The 23,346-nt window shown below is 41.1% G+C and overlaps 1 protein-coding gene across 17 annotated transcripts in view; it reads left to right on the top strand.

Moving 5' to 3' along the window:
- LOC147114610 (focal adhesion kinase 1) overlaps nt 1-23,346 on the top strand; it is a 630,568-nt gene that overhangs the window by 424,342 nt on the left and 182,880 nt on the right. For 10 of the 17 annotated variants that reach the window (XM_085992416.1, XM_085992410.1, XM_085992408.1 and 7 more), the window contains 2 exons: nt 199-279; nt 2,923-2,940. The exons of 3 other annotated variants lie outside the window; for them this stretch is intronic. In XM_085992416.1, coding sequence (XP_085848542.1) covers nt 199-279; nt 2,923-2,940 — 99 coding nt within the window. The remainder of the gene's footprint in view (nt 1-198; nt 280-2,922; nt 2,941-23,346) is intronic. 4 more of the 17 variants (XM_085992414.1, XM_085992412.1, XM_085992425.1 and 1 more) reach the window with 2 other exon arrangements.

Raw genomic sequence — 23,346 nt, 5'->3', positions numbered from 1 at the left:
TGAAAATGTACTAAAGGTTGTGAAAGTAATTGTGTTTTTGTTGCTTAGTGTCTTTGAAGTAGCTCTTGATGACATTTAAAAACTTCAGTCAGTTCATAAAGATTTAAGATTTCTCTGTTTATTGAATTTCCTGCTTACAAATATTTTGTATTTTATCCTGATCTCCAATTTTTCCTTTATTCTTTGTCATCACTAAAGGAATGAATCATTGCCAGCCCAGAGTTAAGAAAGCTAGGCGCTTTCTTCCTTTCATCCTCTGTTCTCATCACACACCCAAGGGTACTGGATTGCTGTTTGACTTTATGAAAAATATGGAGCATTGCCTTGATGAATTTAATTTCAATCTGCGGTCTAACTCCTCAGCTTTGTGGTTGAGATTGCACACTAGTCTTTAAACAGCACTTCTGTTTATCGTGTTTGTGCAAATTATCATTTGGGATATGTACCTTTTATAACCTGTCTGATCACTCGGAGCTATTCATTCAATAAAATTGAATGATGATCTTTGTATTTAAAGGTGATTTATATAAATGGACACAATTATATGTACGCTAAAATCAAAAGGCTTAGTAGACTTGGATGACCAAGTTTAAAACATTTATTTACTAGTATTTATCTAGTTTCCAAAAACTGAACTTTACTGTTGAAAGTCACTGATAAATGTTAAGGAAAATGTCTTCCGAAAACAGGAAAAGAATGGTCTTATTGTGATCGAGAAAGCAAAGTAAATTGTATGACTAATGTCATCAGAATGATAAAAATATGGAGATATGTGGTGCAAGAATGTTAAGTCACCTTCAAGTAACATATATTTGCACGTTTTGCAGACTGCTTACAGTTGATGGCCTGATCGTATAACTTCCAACGTGCACTCACTATACTTTGCTTGTTCACTAATACCATGTCTTACAGTTGTGCTTCCATTCATTCTGCTTTTTGAACTAGGAATTGTTCTACTCTCATATTTTCAATTTATACTTCCTAAAGGAAATTTGAGAATCTTGTATTCAGCAATATGATCTTCATTGAAAACATTGAGTTAAACATTCTGTGTTTAATGTCTCTTTCCATTTTAAGTTGAAAGTAGAGCAAAATGTCAGAAAATGCCAATGGATTTATTACCCCAAATTTTTTCTGTTTTCAACAAATTTACTGAAGCTTTACAGTATTTTTAGCAATACTTATTCCTTTGAAATCAAGGTATGCACAAAAGGAACTCTTCAGTATTAAAACTATCTTATACTTTAAAAAAACCACATTTTGGCCACTCAAACTACTGTGACAACTGGTATGCACATTTGTTTTTTTTTTTGAAGGAATCTACTGAGAACACTCAACACAGTGTCTGAATAATTTCTCATTACCTTAAGTATAAGGGCTGTATGGACAAAATGTTGCTGCACATTGCAAAGTTTCAGCAATGACTACTACTGATTAAGTGTTTGGTTTCCGTCCTACTCCTGTCCCAGGCCCTCGCAAAAGTTTCTGCCAATGCTCTGTTGTGGGTGACCACAGAGTGCACAAGAGAAACCCATGGCAACATACCTCTGTGTTTCCTTTCCCCTCTGCAGTCTTGAGCCCAGTCCCTGCTGCTTTAAAATGCACCAGATTACTTCCATGAGGGACCTGGGTAGTTGAAAACTTGGGTCTGAATCCAGCCCAAACTAATTGGATGGAAGCCCCCTCTCTCTGCTGGCTCCTGGGTCCCAAGTGAAATAGGTTTCAGTTTTGTCAGCCTGGTGAGCATAAAGCCACAGCACAAAAGCTGGTCGACAGGTGTATTAAACGTTCACACAGCGAGGTTCTTGCTGCTTTTAAACATGGCCCGGAATTTGCGGGAAACTGACTGCAACTTCAGGATTTAGCGCATGTGCATCCTAACGCAGAAATCCTGAAGTTACGGTCAGTCATTCACTGCTCCGACACTGGCTGCGCTGTGCCATACCCCCACACACCCCCACATAGCCAGCAATCAGGGAAATCTATGAAACTGACACAAACTTTGGCTTTTCCGCGGTAATATCGCTGTTAAACACCCCTTTAAATGTTAGACCCTTTTGGATTAGGTGTAACTGGGGTTTTAACAGCATATTGACTGCGAAACAAACGTTATGGACCTGAAAAGCTCATTTTAATTTTGTGCAGTGTCATATTTATCCATTTTAATAAAGAAGTAAAATTTTTAAAAAACTTTTTAAAAAAAATTGAAGTTTTAAAAATCTTTATTTCAGGTTTAACTTTTCCCCATGCGAGAGTCCCAATCTTTGATTTTGCTCTCTAACATTTTTAAAAAGTTAGAATAAAAGGAGCTTACTCACTACTTGGTTCCCGGTCTGAGAGAATTCTGCATTGTGATTGGCTGCTCAGACAGCTAGTTGACGTCACAGCGGCTCGCGTTAGGGGTTCTCAACTGAACGTCGGGAAAAGCCGATCCCCTCGCCACAGAAAACGTGAGATCTTTGTGGCAAGCTTACCTCGGGGTCAGCGACAAACGCCTATGCTTCACCACTGACCGCAAATTACGGGCCATTGATGGGCAGAGTAGAGTGAGATTTGCTCTGTATCTGGATAGGCTGTACTTGAAGAGGGAGTGGTTGATGTTGACAGATGCTGCCAAGTGTGGAAATTGGTTTAATTTCCGGTGTTAATATCTTCGATAATTCATCCCAAATTTAGGGGTGGGGATTAACTTGGAGTTTGATTCGATTTATAAATATATTTTTAAACCAAACCTTAATTTAGTTACTTTTCATTTGTTCTAACAATCTCATGTAATTCATATTTTCTTGCATTTTCTGACCTCCTTGTTCCTTAAGGTTGATCAATGCTTTTTGTTTCTTGCCTCTGACAATAATACAATTTTTCTACTTTTTTTCCCCTCCTTGTTTCTCTCTTTTTCTCTCTCGCTGCCTGGATTCACAGATGAAATTAGTGGGGACGGTAATGGTTATGTTTAAAACTAAAATTACAAAGAAGTCAAACTTGCTAACCACATTAATTCATGTTTTAGAAGTTGCTTTTGGTTTTAGTTTATATTAGGAAAATGTACAGTTCAACTTGTCCACATGTATCACCCAACAGACTATTCTTAAGCAGTTCCTTTTTTTTAAAAACTTCTTTTAAACTAAAAATCTAGCATATTTTCTATCAAAATTCTCATCCTGTGCATGTAAATCAGTGACTATAAAATGTACTAACTGCTTTCTTAATGTAGCTACCAAAAATATGCTGTGGTATTGGTTGGATTTTTTTTTGCATTAATTGTTATTTTTTCCTCTGGTTTCCCTTGCACCATCTTTTGGGGCTAGTCAGGGGGATGATTTTTCTGTTAGCCTTCTGACAATAGTACTTTGTAGTTAGCTAATGGGGGTGTAAGGGTTGGGGGCTTCTTTAAACTGGTTTAAAGTAATTTTCCTGGTCTTGCAGCATTTGCCTGCACCCAGACCAATTCCAATAAAACCAATTTTAAAACAGCGGTTTCAAATCGCTACCCCTCCTTCAGTTCTGAGTGGAGGAACTTATAATTAATGATATTAAAATGGACAAGTGGTTTGGGTGAGAGAAAAATCAAGTTTTATTACCTAAATAAACTACAATCAAAAGAAATAAACTATGCCACACGAACACAGTAATTACAGTAAAACTATATAACGGGGGGTTGCAGACGGCGAAAACGAGGGATACAATGGCTACAATGTTATTTAAACAATCTTAGCAATTACCCTCAAATCACCACCCCAAACTCCTGCTAGGTTGCCTTGTTGAGGAGTCAGAACACCCTGCTCACCTTTGGTCCAGCGAAGTAAGAGAGAGAGAGAGCTAGCTTCTCAGCAGCTATCTTTATACCTGGTGAGGCCCCTGCCGTTCTGCCTTGCAAGGGCTGTGTGCAAAATTCCCCACCCAAAGAGTCCAATACACAAAAGAAAGCTGTGATTGGCTAACTCCAAGTGGTTAGACTGGGTTAATGTGTCTTCCGGAGCTCCCTGGGCTGAAACAAAAGAATGCAACAGCCCTATTGTCCAGTGCTGGGTGATTTAAAACCCATTCAATTGTTAAACGTTTCCCATTCAAGGTACAAAAGTCTCTTCTGCAGTTTAGATGTATCCACTCGATATACAAACAAATGCTAATAGCATTCAATTGCTTTGTAAACAAAGCATTGTCCTTTGTCTTCGGCCATGTGGTGACAGCCATTTTTATCCCTGGAAATTTAAAAGCACAACGCCCAGGGATTCTTTAATCAAAAAAATTGATCTTCAGAACTGTAAATTATTGCGAATTCTTACAGGGGTATGAGAGAGCAACCTAGGGCGGCCTTTCATTCTTTTCCTCCTCGTAGGAAGATGCCTGCTCTTCGCTCAATATTATTCCATAACAACGTACAGTAGTTGAAATCAGGAACTCCTTGCATGAGAAGCACAGGCATGGTTCTCCCGCCGCCCCCCACCGCTCCAAATACTATCATCAATGACTCCAGCATGCTATGCCATCCCTGTGAAATTGTGCCTCAATCAAATGAACACATGGCTATTGGATTATTTCTGACCTCGATAAATGAGATCTGACCATTATATGTAATCATGACCATCATGGAATGGAGCTCTAATGCATACGCCTAGCATATTTATTTAATTTTCAATATTTATCAAGATAAAGCTTTAACTGGGAGGAGGAATCTCCTTCAATTCTGATTCACTACTGAGCTATATTGAGACATTTTCTTTGGTTTACTTTTATAGCTGTCCCTTGGCAATCTGGATAGACTAGGTTCATAAGTTCTAACATACGCTTATGGCATTAGCTATAGCTGTAAGTCTGACAGTGCCAAAAGTAAATGAATGCAACCAACTTTGCATTACAGTATTGACTAATTAAAGAGAATTTGGAGGCAGACTTGGTGTTTAATTTTGTCAGGTTATGATTGCTTTTGATGTACCACAAAATGAAATAAACTAAACAATTGAACGCCATAGTGAGTTGCACTCTATCCTTTCACTTCAGGGACTTGATTTTCAATCCAACCCAAAGTGGTCAGATGCAGGTCTCCTTATGTGATTTAAAAATATATATAATTGAGAAACCGAAGTGAATTTGAGGAATCTTGACCCAGTTTCTAGTACGTTCAGAACACAGTGCAAAACTGGTTCATGTTTGGCGCTAAGGTGGCAATCTCATTGAGGTCAAGGGGTATTTGGCATGGAAGACATGTTGTCAGAATAGTTCATTGAGGGATTTTTTTTTTCTGAGGTTATGGCATATTTTTGGATCAACTTAAGCTTTACTTCGCATTTATCTATGCTTTACCTGACGTGCAAGTGCTTGATGCTGACATTGGGTGCCTAAAATTCACCAAAACATTTGAAAGAAACTCTATGGGATTACGTGACTTTATGTTATATCACAACATATAATTATTAGGTACAGAGCCAATGCAGAAAGGCTTTGAATGCATGAAAAAATTATGTTCCATATGTATCAAAGGAGAAATTTTGGGAATAAGAAGTAACCTTTGCAATAAAGTGATCACAAAAACAAGTTGGACTGCACAGGTTTGAAATTTGTTCCAGCTATGGATTTGTCAGTGAGCAAGGCAATATTCCAACAAAATAAGTTGCACCACTTTTCTATATTGCTTGCAGTTACTAAATAGAAAAGTGATTCTCAAATAGTGGGGTGCACCAAAAGGCAGGGGGTGGGGGTGGGGGTGAGGTCTGGAGAGTGAGTCCCAGCGAATAGCTGGGAGGACCAGAATTGATGCGCAATTAATCTGAATGATGCTGGTAGCCTGTCAATGACACAGTGGTTCCTTCAAATTACTCGAGTCCACATTCATATTTCTGAGCTCTTTCCCTCAGCAGAGCTGCAGAGATACTTTATTTTGTTCACACAAGTGACACAGTTAGAGGTTGATGCAAGTGGGGTAGGTGTTGAGATGTAAGTAAGTGTTACTGGTGGAGTATTTATGTATTTTTTATATCATGTTACTGCTTGCTGTATAGAAATGGTTTTGTACCCACTTGCATTGGGTGATGCATCACGACATGTGCTGTTGCCATAATATGTCACTAAGTACCCAGGTTAGACATGCACCGTTACGATGTTATAGATTGTCATGCCCAGTGGTCAGTGATGAGTATTTTTATGTGTCGATTTCTATTGATTATTTTTGTTTGAACAGTGAGTGTTGATGAGATTATTGTTTCAGGGAATATTGTCTTGAATCTGACCATGTAAGGAAATTGCATTAGCATACGTACTTAAAATTATGTGATCTCAGGGGCATCCTATTTCCTGTTGCTAATTCAGCCCCATCACAATAGTTCAGTAATTTATCCAAGCCAAGTTTCCAATAGAATCTTCAACATTCACTTTTTAAACACAATTGTTGTGGCATTCTACCTGTCCGTCTTAATTTCATTTTGTGTGTCATGACACTTGTAGTATCAATGCTTGTCTTTCTATTGGCAATCTGTCTGTAGGCTCTGCATTTGTTTTCTATTCTGGTTCTCTAATTAATCACATTGTACAAAAGGCATCACAAACTAAAAAGTAGACCAAGGACATTTGATACAGTATCATGACCGTTTCTTCCTCAACTTAACGTGCTAACCTGTATTATCTGTGCAATTTTTGTTCAAACTTCAAAGTTTCTTCACATGCCCCAGTGATGTGTGTGCATGTCGTGTGACAGTACCACCGTGCTAAGTGGGTTAGATTAAGAACAGATCTAGCAGCTCAAAACTGGGCATTCATGAGGCGTAATGGGCCATCGGCAGCAGAATTGTATTATACCACCATCTAATCTCGTATTCCCGTCATATCCCCCACTCCTCCATCACCATCAAGTTAGGTGACCAACCTTGGTTCAAAGAGGAATCTAGAAGAGCATGCCAGAAGCAGCACCGGGCACACCTGAAAATGAAATGCCAACATGGTGAAGCTTTAACACAGGACTACATGCATGCTATAGATAGAGCCAAACGATCGCACAACCAACAGATCAGGTCCAAGCTCTGCAGACCTACCACATATAGTCATGAATGGTGGTGGACAATTAAGCAAATAACACGAGGAGGAGGAGGATCCATGAATACCCCCATAAGAACATAAGAAATAGAGGGCCATACGGCCCCTTGAACCTGCTCCACCATTCAACAAGATCATGGCTGAACTTCTGCATCAACTCCACTTTCCCGCCTGATCTCCATATCCCTTGATTCCCCTAGAGTCCATAAATCTATCTACCTCAGCCTTGAATATACTCAACAAGAGCTGCTAGATCTGTTCTTAATCTATCCACTTAGCACGGTGGTAGTGTCACACGACGTGATTGAAGGTGTCCTCAATCTATATATATAATATATAAATAAATATATATATACACACACATCACTGGGGCATGTGAAGCAACTCTGAAGTTGAAACAAAAATTGATTCGCTTAGTGCCCTAAAATCCATCAATCTCAGTCTTGAATATACTCATCGACTGAGCATCCACAGCCCTCTGGGGTAGAGAATTCCAAAGATTCACAACCCTGTGGGGAAGAAATTTCTCCTCATCGCAGTCCTAAACGGACAACCATTTATCCTGAGACTGTGGCCCCTAGTTCTAGACTCTCCAGCCAGGGGAAACAGCCTCTCACCATCTACCCTGTCAAGCCCTCTAAGAATGTTATACGTTTCAATGAGATCACCTCTCATTCTTCTAAACGCCAGAGAATATAGGCCCATTCTACTCAATCTCTCCTCATAGGACAGCCCTCTCATCCCAGGAATCAATCTCATGAACCTTCGTTGCACCCCCTCTAAGGCAAGTAATGTCCTTCCTTGGGTAAGGAGACCAAATCTGTACACAGTACTCCAGGTGTGGTCTCACCAAAGCCCTACATAATTGCAGCAAGACTTCCTTACTCTTATACTCCAACCCCCATGCAATGAAGACTAACATACCATTTGCCTTCCTAATTGCTTGCTGTACCAACATGTTAACTTTCTGTGTTTCGTGTACAAGGTCACCCAAATCCCTCACAATCCCAACATTTACTAATCTCTCACCTTTTATAAAAAAAAAAAAAAAAAATGTTCCGGTTTTCCATCCTTCCTACCAAAGCGGATAATTTCACACTTCCCCACTTTATACCCCATCTCCAATCATAGAATCATAGGATGGTTACAGCACAGAAGGAGGCCATTCGGTCCGGCAAGCCTGTGCCAGCTCTCCAAGAGCACTTCAGCTAGTCACACACCCCGGCCCTATCCCCGTAGCTTTGCAAATATTTTTCCTTCAGGTACTTATCCAATTCCTTTTTGAAAGCCACGATTAAATGTGCCTTCACCACCCTTTCAGGAAGTACATTCCAGATCCTAACCACTCATTGCGTAAAAAAGTTTTTCCTCATGTCCATGTCCTCTGGTTCTCGACCCTTCTGCCAATGGGAACAGTTTCTCTCTATCCTGTCTAGACAGCTCATGATTTTGAACACCTCTATCAAATCTCCTCTCAACATTCTTGTCCAATCACTTAACCAGTCTATATCCCTTTGCAACCGCTTTATGTCCCCCTCACTGTTTACTTTCCCACCTAGCTTTGTATCATTAGCAAACTTGGATATATTACACATGGTCCCCTCATCATTCATATAGATTGTAAATACCTGAGGCCCAAGCACTGATCCTTGCGGCACACCACTAGTTATAGCCTGCCATTCTGAAAATGACCCGTTTATTTCTACACTATTTTTCTGACCGTTAACCAATCCTCAATCCATGCTAATACATTACCCCCAACCCCATGAGCCCTAATCTTTTGTAACAACCTATTATGTGGCAATGTCTTTGGAAAATTCAAGTATACTACATCCACTGGTTTCCTCCTTATCTACCCTGCTAGTTACACCCTCAAAAAATGCTAATAGATTTGCCAAACATGATTTCCCTTTCATAAAACCGTGTTGACTCTGCCTAATATTGCGATTTTTCAGTGCCCTGTTACCATGTCCTTAATAATAGATTCTAGTATTTTCCCTACTACTGATGTCAGGCTAACTGGCCTATTTCCTGTTTCCCCTCTCCCTCTCTTGAACAGCGGGGTTGCTATTATCCAATCCACGGGGACCGTTCTAGAATCTAGGGAATTCTGGAAGATCAAAACCAATGCATCCACTATCTCAACCTCTTTTAAAACTCTAGGCTGTAGGCCATCAGGTCCAGATGATTTCTTGGCTTTTAGTCCCATTAATTTCTTCAGCACTTTTTCTTTACTACAACAACAACTTGTATTTATATAGCACTTTTAACGTAGCAAAACGTCCCAAGGCGCTTCACAGGAGTATTATAAGATGAAAAAATCTGACATGAGCCACATAGAAGATAGGAGCAGGAGTAGGCCAATCTATTGCCATTTAGATAATAATCTGCCTTCCTGTTTTTGACACCAAAGTGGATAACCTCGCATTTATCCACGTTATATTGCATCTGCCATGCTTCTGCCCAATCACCCAACCTGTCCAAATCATACTGGAGTTTCTCGGCATCCTCCTCACAGCACACATGCCTACCCAGCTTTGTGTCGTCTGCAAACTTGGAGATATTACATCTAGTTCCCTCGTCCAGATCATTAATATATATTGTGAATAGCTGGGGTCCAAGGACCGATCCCTGTGGTACCCCACTAGTCACTGCCTGCTTCTCGGAAAAAGACCCGTTTATTCCAACTCTTTGCTTTCTGTCTGCCAGCCAGTTCTCTATCCAAGTCAATACCTTGCCCCCAATCCCATGTGCCTTAATTTTACATGCTAATCTCTTATGCGGGACCTTATCGAAAGCCTTTTGAAAATCCAAATATACCTCTGGTTCTCCCTTTCTATTTTACCAGTTACATCCTCAAAAAATTCCAGTAAATTAGTCAAGCACGATTTACCTTTTGTAAATCCGTGTTGACTTTGTCCGATCCTGTCACTTTTTTCCAAGTGCTCTGCTATTACATCCTTTATAATGGACTCTAGCATTTTCCCCACTACCGATGTCAGGCTTACCGGTCTGTAATTCCCCGTTTTCTCTCTACCACCCTTTTTGAACAGTGGGGTAACATTAGCTACCTGCCAATCCATGGGTACTGTTCCAGAGTCTATCGAATTTTGGAAGATGACCAGCAATGCATCTACTATTTCTAGGGCCACTTCCTTAAGTACCCTAGGATGTAGATTATCAGGCCCTGGGGATTTATCGGCCCTCAATCCCCCTAACACCATTTCCCGACAAATACTGATTTCTATCAGTTCCTCCCTTTCCTTAGACCCTACGTTCCCCGACATCTTTGGGAGGTTATTTGTGTCCTCCTTTGTGAAGACAGAACCAAAGTATGTATTTAATTGGTCTGCCATTTCTTTGTTCCCCATCATAAATTCCCCTGATTCTGACTGCAAGGGACCTACGTTTGACTTCACCAATCTTTTTCTCTTCACCTATCTATAAAAGCTTTTACATTCAGTTTTTATGTTCCCTACAAGCTTGCTCTCATACTCTATTTCCCCCTTCTTAATTAATCCCTTTGTCCTCCTTTGTTGGATCCCAAACTGCTCCCAATCCTCAGGTTTACTGCTTTTTCTGGCCAATTTATATGTCCTCTCCTTGGATCTTATGCTATCCCTAATTTCCCTTGTTAGTCACGGTTGAGTCACCTTTTTTGTTTTATTTTTATGCCAAACTGGGATGAACAAATTCTGTAGTTCATCCATGTGATCTTTGAATGTTTGCCATTGCCCATCCACCGTCAACCCTTTGAGTGACATTCCCCAGTCAATCCTACCCAACTCGCACCTCATACCATCGTAGTCTCCTTTATTTAAATTCAGGACCCTAGTCTCTGAGTAAACTATTTCACTCTCCATCTTAATGAAGAATTCGATCATGTTATGATCGCTCCGACCCAAGGGGCCTCGCACAACAAGATTGCTAATTAATCCTTTCTCGTTACATAATACCCAGTCTAAGATGGCCTGATCTCTAGTTGGTTCCTCGACATATTGGTCCAGGAAACCATCTCTTATACACTCCAGGAATTCCTCCTCCACAGTATTGTTACTAATTTGGTTAGCCCAATCTATATGTAGATTAAAGTCACCCATGATAACTGCTGTGCCCTTATTGCATGTTTCTCTAATTTCCCATTTAATGCCATCCCCGACCTCCGCATTACTGTTTGGAGGCCTATATACCACTCCCACTAACGTTTTCTGCCCCTTGGTATTTCTCAGTTCTACCCATACAGATTCCACATCATCAGAGCTAATATCTTTCCTTTCAATTGTGTTAACCCCCTCTTCAACCAGTAATGCGACCCCACCTCCTTTTCCCTTTTGCCTATCTTTCCTGAATATTGAATACCCCTGGATGTTGAGTTCCCAGCCTTGGCCACCCTGGAGCCATGTTTCCGTAATCCCAGTCATATATTCGTTTACCTCTATTTGCGCAGCTAATTCATCCACCTTATTACCAAAGCTCCTCACATTAAGACACAAAACCTTCAGGCTTGTTTTTTTAACGCACTTAGACCTATTAGAATTATTATTTAATGTGGCCATGTTTGATTTAAACCCTTGATTTCTCTGCCTGTCACTTGTTTTTCTCCTTCCTATCTTTTGCTTTTATCCTTGTTTGCCTTTCCTCTGTCCCCCTGCTCAGGTTCCCAACCCCCTGCTATTTTAGTTTAAACCCTCCCCCAGAGCACGAGCAAACACTCCCCCTAGGACATCGGTCCAGGCCCTGCCCAGGTGCAAACTGTCCGGTTTGAACTGGCCCCACCTCCCCCAGAACCAGTTCCAATGTCCCAGGAATTTGAATTCCTCCCCCTTGCACCATTCCTCTAGCCACGTATTCATTTGAAATATCATCATTAGGGCAGGTGACCAAAAGCTTGGTCAAAGAGCTAGGTTTTAAGGAGCGTCTTAAAGGAGGAAAGATAGGTAGAGAGGCGGAGAGGTTTAGGCAGGGAATTCCAGAGCTTAGGGCCTAGGCAACAGAAGGCACAGCCACCAATGGTTGAGCGATTTATAATCAGGGTTGCTCAAGAGGGCAGAATTAGAGGAGCGCAGATATCTCTCGGTGGGAGTGGGCGGGGTTGTGGGGCTGGTGGAGATTAAAGAGATAGGGAGGGGCGAGGCCATGGAAGGATTTGAAAACAAGGATGAGAATTTTGAAATCGAGGCGTTGCTTAACCGGGAGCCAATGTAGGTCAGCGAGCACAGGGGTGACGGGTGAATGGGATTTGGGTGCGAGTTAGGAGACAGGCAGCCGAGTTTTGGATGACCTCAAGTTTACATAGGGTAGAATGTGAGAGGCCAGCCAGGTGTGCTGGCCTATAAATATTAATAAACTAATATTAATAAACCAATAGTTACTTTAAGTTCCTCAGTCTCATTAGACCCTTGGTTCCCCACAATTACCAGTATGTTATTTGTTTTTTCTACTGTGAAAACAGGCACAACATATTTGTTTAACATCTCTGCCATTTGCTTATTCCCCATTATAATTTCACCTGTCTCAGCCTCTAAGAGACCAACACTTACTTTCGCTGCTCTGTTCCTTTTTACATACTTGTAAAAGCTCTTCAATCCGTTTTTATATTTCTTGCTAGCTTACTCTCAATCTATTTTCTCCCTCTTCCTCAATTTCTTGGTCATCCTTTCTTGATTTTTAAAACCCTCTCAATCCTCAGGCTTACTATTTTTGGCAACTTTGTAAGCCTCTTTTAATCTAATATCCTTAACTTTTCTAGTTAGCCACAATTGTACCACTTTTCCAGTGGACGTTTTATTTCTCAAGGAAATGTATATTCGTTGAGAAATAATTATTTATTTAAATGTTTGCCATTGCTTATCTACCGTCATATCTTTTAATCTAATTTCCCAATCTACCTCCGCCAACTCATCCCTCATACCTCCATAATTGGCTTTGTTTAAATTTAAGACCCTAGTTTCGGACTTAACCACATCACACTCAAACTTTATATGAAATTCTATCCTATTATGATCACTCTTCCCCAGAGGATCCTTTACTATAAGATTGCTAATGAACCCTGTCTCATTATACACTAGATCTAAAATAGCATGTTCCCTTGTTGGTTCCTCAACATATTCTTCGAGAAAACTGTCCTGAATGCATTCTATGAACTCGTCCTCTAAGCTACTTTTGCCAATTTGGTTTGCCTAGTCTATATGAAGATTAAAGTCTCCCATGGTTATTGCATTACCCTTGTTACGTGCTCTTCTAATTTCCTGATTTTATACTCTGTCCAACACTATGATTACTGTTAGGGGGCCTATAACTACTCCCACCAGTGTTTTCTGCCCTTTGTTATTTCTTGGCTCCACCCATACTGATTCTACATCCTGATTTTCTGGGCTAAGATTCTTTCTCACTATTGCCTTTATCTCATCCTTTATTATCAAGTCTACCCCACCTCCTTTTCCATTTTGCCTATCTTTTCTAAAAGTCAAGTACCCTGGAATATTTAATTCCCAACCTTGGTCACCCTGCAACCATGTCTCAGTAATGGTTGAGAGATCAAACTCATTCATCTCTATTTGTGCCATTTATCTTGTTATGAATGCTTAATGTATATTCAGATATAGCGCTTTTATTTTTAACTTTTTATTATTTTTCCCTTATGTGGCCTTAGTCGTTAATATCCTATTACCATTGTTAAACTTGCTGTCCCTACTTGACACAATCTGCTTGATTTTACCCAAATCGCTACTCTGCTCTGCAGCCTTGACTTCTTTTAAGACTCACAGATTTGCCCTTACCTGAACCCTCTTTCCCCCTTATTAGTTTAAAGCCCTATCTACCACCCTAGTTATTCGATTTGCCAGGACACTGGTCCCAGCCCGGTTTAAGTGGAGTCCATCCCAACGGATCAGCTCCCTCTTTCCCTGATGATGGCGGAGCCCAGCACGCGAGTGCACAAGGCAAGACAAGACCGGCCGCGAGCAGCAAGACCTGGACAACATGCAGGTTTGGGCTGATATGTAGCAAGTAATATTCGTGCTACACAAGTCCCAGGCAATGATGATCTCCAACAAGCCAGGGCCGAACCACCTACCCTTGACATTCAGTGGCATTACCATTGTCGAATCTCCCATCATAAACAACATGGTGATCACCCTTGACCAGAAACTCATCTGGACCAGCCACATAAATGCTGTAGCTACTAGAGCAGTGTATACTAACTTCAGGATGTACTGCAGCTGGTCAAGAAGGTCAGTGCAAGAGAAGGATGAGGCAGTTAGGAATCCTACTCATGAGGCAGCAACTGATGCTTCAGTGAGCTTTTTGGAGAATTCTTCGAGAGGCACAGAGGTATCTGGGATTATCCAAGAGCTTCAAGCCTGTAACTGTAGAAGGAGAGTGGGAAGGCAAAGGAGTATTGATGGGTGTGGGTAAGGATTAAGAGAGCAAAGTATCAGCGAGGGGAGTAATCAAAGGTGGCATGAATGGGTAACAGTAATGGGAGGAGACAGCAGAGAAAGGCTTGGGAGAGACCAAGAAATCAAAAGAAAGTAGAACTGTTGGAGCGACAGGCAAAATGTGCACACCAATGGACATACGGACTTCAGATTGGCAGAGATTAGAAGAGATGTGTCCTAGTCATCAACAGAGCACAAGGAGGAGATGATATGAGAGAGCCTGAGATCTAGTGGTGGGATGAAGTTGACTTGTACACAGGGATTCAAATAGTTTTCTCCGAATGTTGACACATTTTGTTGGAACCACACAGTATTGTGACATTTAATTTTTAAGAACTGTTTAAATTATGAGTCCTGTGATAGATTAGGTTATAGTGCATGGCCTATTGCAGTAGAGTATTGATATTATGGCATAAGTGAACTAAGTAAATATTCTCCATTCTAACCATCAGAACACTTGTTGGAGATTTATAACAAGTTTTCTTACAGTTTTTTTTTAAGTTGAACAGTTGTGATGCCAGTAGAGATAATTAGCACAAACAGTGGCTTATACAAAGCTTTGCAGCTGCTAGACTGACACTCTTTGTGCCAGCTACTTTTATTTCAGTTTAAATTTATCAAGCCTCTGTGTCTAATTTGGCAATGTGTTTATAATTAGCCAAGCCCACTGAATTATAACAAATGCTCACCTGACTTATGTAAATGTTGCATGTCAAAATCTTTGTTATAATTGTAAAATATTAATTATTGTCCTGAGTAACCACTTTTTAGTTAACTGCATCTAATAAGAATTTTTATCTCCTGTATTCTTTTAAATAAGTTGGATTGTGGGGTGGGGGGGTGGGTGTGGGGGTGGTGCTAGTATGGGTGGATGATGGAGAGAGAGAGAGAGGAGGAATTTCTAGATCTGTGGATTTCGTAGCTCATATTTTTAAGTTACTCTCTGCACAAGAGTGTTAACTTGAGTAACAATTTTGTAATTTTTTTGATGTGAATTTTTAAACCTTATTCCCTTTATTTGCACAATAATGGATTAATAAAGTATAGTAAGTAGAGTTGATAGTTGATGTCTGTTAAACATTTCAATATGTTCAATTTCTGTAAAGTTATCACTCGTAAAAATTGTTCAGGTTACTGTAGCTGGAACAAACCGTTGAGCAAGTGGAGTTTCGCATCCCTTTAAAAATATTTTACTAACTTCACATGCAAGCTTAACACAGAATGCCTTTATATGCATCAGTGGTGCTCACACGGGAGCCTTGAGCCACATAGATTACTGGAACCTTTTCAGTTGTTTTGCATGTCTTTCTGGTTCAAGTTTCTGAATTACTGCATTATAAATTTACAGTGTTTTAAAATGGACTGTCGAGCACAAGAGTATCAAGGTTTGCTTTAGGTGGACAGTATCTCGAAATCTGGTATTAATGTCATGAGAATATAGGCAATAACCGGAAAGCATTAGAAAAATCTGACCAGTAGCTGTACGTTCAAATTTAGTTATTTTATTTCCCAATGTTTCTGAGATTAAGACCACCCACCCAACTTTTTCAACTGCCTCATTCTCTCTTTCCCACCCCCAACCCAGCCATTCTGTATTCATCAATACCTTTGCCCTAACCCCATAATCACTTTACAGCTTTTTCCTGTATTTTCCCCAAGCCATCACAAAGCTTATCTCATCTCAATGAGACCTACCCTCATCTCCGCCTACCCGCCCATTCAACTCCTTGTTACACAACTTCACCCTTTCTGACATCAATAGCGCCCCCATCTTCGGACTGTCTACCCTCCCCCACCGTTCAACACTGTCGCTCTCCACAAAACACCCACACTTGATCCCTCTGGCCTTTCCGATGACTACCCTATCTCCAACCTCCTCATTTTTTCTAAAGCACTTGAATGTGTTGTCACCACTCAGCTCAGTACCTGTCTGGCAGCAACCTCAGACATAGCACAATGGTGTGCAATGGTTTCTTAACCTGCGATTAACTTTAAACCCTCCATCCTGGACATCACCAACTCCACCTCAGTAAAATTGCTGCCTCTGACCCCACTTCACCCCCACTGCCCCTGAAACTTTGTTGCTTGCAGAGTCAATTACTTCAGTGCTCTCCTTGCCAGACATCCAGGTCCCGCCCTTCAGGAAATTGCAACTCGTTCAAAACTCTACCACCCGCATCCCATCCTGTACTGTCAGGCTGCCCTATTGCCCCTGTGCTCACCAGTCTTCATTGGCTCTTTATCGCTTGTCGCAGGGATTTCAAAATCCTTGTACTTGTCTATTTAAAGAAATAATTCATAATTCGCAACGAATATACATTCCCTTAAGGAATAAAAACACGGGAAAGATGGTCCAACCATGGCTAACAAGAGAAATTAAAGATAGTATTAGATCAAAGGAAGAGGCTTATAATGTTGCCAAAAAGGGTAGTAAGTCTCAGGATTGCAAGGATTTTACAATTCAGCAAAGGAGGACCAATAAATTGATAAAGAAAGGGAAAATAGAATATGAGAGTAAACTAGCAAGAGATGTAAAAGCAGACTGTAAAAGCTTCTATAGGTGTGAAAAAAGGAAAAGATTAGCAAAAGTAAATGTGGGTCCCTCACAGGCTGAGACAGGAGAAATTATAATGGAGAATAAGGAAATGTAAGAGAAATTAAACAAATACTTTGTGTCGGTCTTCACGGAAGAAGATGCAAAAAACCTCCCGGAAATAGCGGAGAACCAAGGGTGTAGCGAGAATCACGAACTGAAAGAAATTAGTATTAGTAAAATAAAAAAGTGCTGAAGAAATTAATGGGACTAAAAGCCGATAAATCCCCTGGACCTGATTGCCTGCATCCTAGGGTTTTAAAAGAAGGGGCTATAGAGATAATGGATGCACTGGTTGTCATCTTCCAAAATTCCATAGATTCTAGAACAGTTCTGTGGATTGGAAGGTAGCAAATGTAACCCCACTATTTAAGAAAGGAGGGAGAGAGAAAACGGGGAACTGCAGACGAGTTAGCCTGATATCAGTAGTAGGGAAAATGCTAGAATCTATTATTAAGGTAACAGGGCACTTGGAAAATAATAATAGAATTGGACAGTCAATATAGATTTATGAAAGGGAAATCAAAACCCCTCAGCCTTTTTTCAAGAGAAAAGAGACCCAGCTGAATCTGTTAGAGTTTTTTCAGGTTGTAACCAGCAGAATAGATAAAGGGGAAGCAGTGGATGTGGTATATTTGGATTTTCAGAAGGCATTCGATAATGTGCCACACAAGAGGTTATTAAACAAAATTAGGGCTCATGGAATTGGGGTAATATACTAGCATGGATTGAGGATTGGTTAACGGACAGAACACAGTGAGTAGGAATAAACGGGTTATTTTCGGGTTGGCAGGCTGTTACTAGTAGGGTACCGTAAGGATCAGTGATTGGGCCTCAACTATTCACAGTCTGCATCAATGATTTGGATGAGGGGACCAAATGTAATATATCCAAGTTTGCTGATGATACAAAGCTGGTAGGAATTCAAAAGGGAAAGTCTTGCTTGGCCAACCTTAGTGATTTTTTTGAAGAGGTAACAGAGAGAGTAGACAATGGTAATGCAGTAGATGTAATTCATCCAGATTTTCAAAAGGCCTTTGATAAGGTACCCCATAATAGACTGATGAACAAGGTCAGAGAATGCGGAGTCAGGGGACAAGCAGCAGAATGGCAAGTAGCTAGCTGGCTTCGAGACAGACAGCAGAGAGATGGGGTAAAAGTTAGCTATTCACAGTGGCAGAATGTGGGTAGTGGTGTTCCTCAAGGATCAGTGCTGGGACCACTGTTGTTCACAATTTATATTAATAATTTAGACATCAAAAACACAATTTCTAAATTTGCAGATGACACCAAATTGGGGGGGATAGTCAATACTGAGGAGGACTGCAACGTATTACAGGAGGACATTAATAAACTTGCAGAATGGACGTATAATTGGCAAATGAAGTTCAACACAGATAAATGTGAGGTATTACATTTTGGTAGGAAGAATAGGGAGGTGACTTATTACTTGGAGGGTGCGAGTCTAGGTGGGGTAGAGGAACAAAGGGATCTCGGAGTACAAATACACAAATCATTAAAGGTTGCGACACAGGTTAGCAAGGCCATAAAAAAAGCAAACCAAGCACTTGGGTTTATTTCTAGAGGGATAGAATTGAAAAGTAGGGAAGTTATGCTGAACCTGTATCGAACCTTGGTCAGACCACACTTGGAGTGCTGCGTACAGTTCTGGTCTCCGTGTTATAAAAAGGATATAGAGGCACTGGAGAGGGTGCAGAGAAGATTTACAAGGATGATACCAGAAATGCGAGGGTATACATATCAGGAAAGGATGAACAGGTTGGGTCTCTCTTCTCTTGATAAAAGAAGGCTGAGGGGTGACCTAATAGAGGTATTTAAAATTATAAAAGTTGGTTACAGAGAGAATGTTTCCACTTGTGGGGAAGAGCATAACTAGAGGCCATCAATATAAGATAGTCACCAAGAAATCCAATAGCGAATTCAGAAGAAACTTCTTAACCCAAAGAGTGGTGCGAATGTGGAACTCGCTACCACAGGGAGTGGTTGAAGCAAAAAGTATAGATACATTTAAGGGGAGGCTAGACAAACGTATGAGGAAGAAGAGAATAGAGGGTTATGCTGATAGATTTAGATGAGGAAAGACAGGAGGAGACTCGTGTGGAGCATAAACGCCCGAATGGCCTGTTTCTGTGCCGTATGTCCTATGTGTGGAATGTAAGTTGTGAGGAGGATATAAAGAGGCTTCAAGGAGATACAGACAGGCTAAGTGAGTGGACAACAACAGGGCAAATGGAATATAATGTGGAGAAAACAACAACAGCAACTTGTATTTATATAGCGCCTTTAACGTAGTCCCAAGGCTCTTCACAGGAGTGTTACAAGACAAAAAAATTGACACCGAGCCACATAAGAAATGAGCGCAGATGACCAAAAGCTTGGTCAAAGAGGTAGGTTTTAAAGAGGGTCTTAAAGGAGGAACATAAGAAGAAATAGGAGCAGGAGTAGGCCATACGGCCCCTCGGGCCTGCTCTGCCATTCAATAGGATCATGGTTGATCTGAATCTAGACTCACGTCCACTTCCCTGCCCTCTCCCAGTAACCCCTAATTCCCTTATCTGCTAGGAAAATGTCTATCTCCATTTTAAATTTATTTAATGTTGCAGCTTCCACAGCTCTCTGGGCTAGCAAATTCCATAGATTTACTACCCTCTGAGTGAAGAAGTTTCTCCTCATCTCAGTTTTGAAAGGGCAGCCCCTTATTCTAAGATTATGCCCCCTAGTTCTAGTCTCACCCATCAGTGGAAACATCCTCACCGCATCCACCCGATCAAGCCCCCTCACAATCTTATGTTTCGATAAGATCGCCTCTCATTCTTCTGAACTCCAATGAGTAGAGTCCCAACCTACTCAACCTTTCCTCATACGTCAACCCCCTCATCTCTGGAATCAACCGAGTGAACCTTCTCTGAACTGCCTCGAGAGCAAGTATATCTTTTCTTACATATGGAAACCAAAACTGCACGCAGTATTCCAGGTATAACTGCAGCAAGACTTCCCTGTTTTAATACTCCATCCCCCTTGCAATAAAAGCCAAGATTCCATTGGCCTTCCTGATCACCTGCTGCACCTGCATACTAACTTTTTGTGTTTCATGCACCAGGACCCCCAGACCCCTTTGTACTGTAGCACTTTGCAGTTTCTCTCCATTTAGATAATAACTTGCTCTTCGATTTTTTTTCTGCCAAAGTGCATAACCTCACACTTTCCAACATTATACTGCATCTGCCAAATCTCTGCCCACTCACTTAGCCTGTCTATGTCCTTTTGCAGGTTTTTTATGTCCTCCTCACTCACTGCTTTCCCTCCCATCTTTGTATCGTCGGCAAACTTGGATATGTTGCACTCGGTCCCTTCCTCCAAATCGTTAATATAGATTGTAAAGAGTTGGGGTCCCAGCACTGACCCCTGCGGAACACCACTAGTTACTGATTGCCAGCCCGAGAACGAACCATTTATCCCAACTCTTTGTTTTCTGTTAGATAGCCAATCTTCCACCCATGCCAGTATATTACCCCCAATCCCGTGATTTTTTATCTTGATCAGTAATCTTTTGTGTGGAACCTTGTCAAATGCCTTTTGGAAGTCCAAATACACTACATCCACTGGTTCCCCTTTATCCACCCTGTATGTTACATCCTCAAAGAATTCGAGCAAATTTGTCAAACATGACTTCCCCTTCGTAAAACCATGCTGACTCTGTCCTATTAAATTATGTTTATCCAAATGCTCTGTTACTGTTTCCTTAATAATGGACTCCAACATTTTGCCAACCACAGATGTTAGGTTAACTGGTCTATAGTTTCCAGCTTTTTGTCTACTTCCCTTCTTAAATAAGGGTGTGACATTAGCAGTTTTCCAATCTGCCGGGACCTTTCCTGAGTCCAGGGAGTTCTGGAAAATGATCACCAATGCATCCACAATACCTACCGCCACTTCTCTCAAGACCCTAGGATGCAGGCCATCAGGTCCGGGGGATTTATCCGCCTTAAGTCCCATTATTTTACTGAGTACCATCTCCTTAGTGATTTTAATCGTGTTTAGCACCTCCACCGCCCCCCCCCCCCCCCCACCCATTGCCCCCTGTTTGTCCAGTGTTGGGATATTTTTAGTGTCCTCTACTGTAAAGACTGATACAAAATATTTGTTCAGCGTCTTTACCATCTCCATGTTCCCCACCACTAGTTTCCTGGTCTCATCCTCTAAGGGACCAACGTTCACTTTAGCCACCCTTTTTCTTTTTATATAGCTGTAGAAACTCTTGCTATCTGTTTTTATATTTTTTGCTAGTTTACTTTCATAATCTATCTTCCCTTTCTTTATTAATCTTTTAGTTATTGCTTGCTGGCTTTTAAATGCTTCCCAATCTTCTATCCTCCCACTAGATTTGGCTAATTTATATGCCCTTGTTTTCAGTCGAATACTATCCTTTATTACTTTACTAAGCCACGGATGGCTGTCTTTTCTTTTACTCCCCTTTTTCCTCAGTGGAATATATTTATCTTGAAAGATGTGAAATATCTCCTTGAATGTAGACCACTGCTCTTGTACCGTCTTACACTTTAATCTGTTTTCCCAGTCCACTTTAGTCAATTCTACTCTCATACCTTCATAGTCTCCTTTATTTAAGCTTAGTACGCTGGTTTGAGATCCAACTCTCTCACCCTCCAACTGAATTTGGAATTCAACCATATTATGGTCACTCATTGCAAGGGGATCCTTTACTGGGACATTTTTTATTAATCCTGTCTCATTACACAGGACCAGATCTAAGATTGCCTGCCCCCTGGTTGGTTCAGTTACATACTGCTCAAGGAACCCGTCCCTAATGCACTTTATGAACTCTTCCTCAATGCTGCCATGCCCAATTTGATTAGTCCAGTCAATATGAAAGTTAAAATCCCCCATGATTATAGCTGTTCCCTTGTTACAAGCCCCAACTATTTCCCGATTTATAATCCGACCAACAGAGTTGCAACTGTTAGGAGGCCTATAGACTACGCCCACTGTAGTGTCCGTGTGTTGATAAAGACACTGAAGACAGGAGTTGGTTCATAGGTATTTACTAAGCAAAGTCTTGGGTGGGGGGGGGGTTTCTAAAGGATATACACAATACACAGGCTTATATAGCCCAAGTGGCAATTACCGGCATTACGCACACCTGGGGCTCTTAAAGGCACATACACCACACCCACCAGTGACTTTTTCCCCTTATTATTCCTTATCTCCATCCAAACTGTTTCACTATCCTGATCCTTTGACCCAATATCATTTCTGACTATTGCAGTGATTCCATCCTTGATTAACATTGCAACCCCACCTCACTTTCCTTCCTGTCTGTCCTTCCTAATTGTCAAATACCCTTGTATGTTTAGTTCCCAGTCATGATTATCTTGCAGCCATGTTTCCGTAATGGCCACCAGATCATACCCATGTGTAGTTATTTGCACCGTCAACTCGTCAATTTTGTTACGAATGCTGCGTGCATTCAGATAAAGAACTTTCAAATATGTTTTCTGACAATTTATTCCTGCTTTTACCCCTTTTACTACTTTACCTTTATCATTATACATTCTGTCCCTTCCTGACACGCTCTGGTTTTTAATTCCCCCACTGTTACCTTGCTCTATTGCCTTCTCCGCTGTCATTTTTATTTTTCGCTCTCTTAAAACCTCCCCCCCACTAATTAGTTTAAAGCCCTCTCTACAGCCCTAGTTGTTCGATTCGCCAGGATCCTAGTCCCAGCACTGGCCAAGTGAAGTCCGTCCCAACGGAACAGCTCTCTCCTGTCCCAGTACTGATGCCAGTGTCTCAGGAAGCAAAACCCATTTCTCCCACACCAGTCTTTGAGCCACGCATTTAATTCTCTAATTTTATTTACCCTAGCCAAATTTGCACGTGGCTCAGGTAGTAATCCAGAGATTATTACCCTTGTAGTTCTGCTTTTTAATTTGGCCCCTAGCTGCTCAAACTCCCTCAGCAGAACCTCCTTCCTTGTCCTATCTATGTCGTTGGTACCAACATGGACCACGACAACTGGATCCTCCCCCTCCCACTCCAAGTTTCTCTCCAGCCCAGAGGAGATGTCCTTAACCCTGGCACTGGGCAGGCAACAGCCTTCGGGACTCTCGCTCTTGGCTGCAAAGAACTCTATCTATCCCCCTAACGATACTATCCCCTACCACTACAACATTTCTTTTAACTCCCCCCACTTGAATGGCCCCCCGCTCCACGGTGCTGTGGCCAGGTTGCTCATTCTCCCCGCAGTCC

This window comes from Somniosus microcephalus, chromosome 7 (genome assembly GCF_052327205.1).
Source record: "Somniosus microcephalus isolate GS21.2 chromosome 7, FLI_Smic_1.0, whole genome shotgun sequence".
In the NCBI taxonomy this organism is placed as follows: domain Eukaryota; kingdom Metazoa; phylum Chordata; class Chondrichthyes; order Squaliformes; family Somniosidae; genus Somniosus; species Somniosus microcephalus.
The sequence above is the reverse complement of the archived record's forward strand: the minus strand, read 5'-3'. Positions and strand labels throughout refer to the sequence as shown.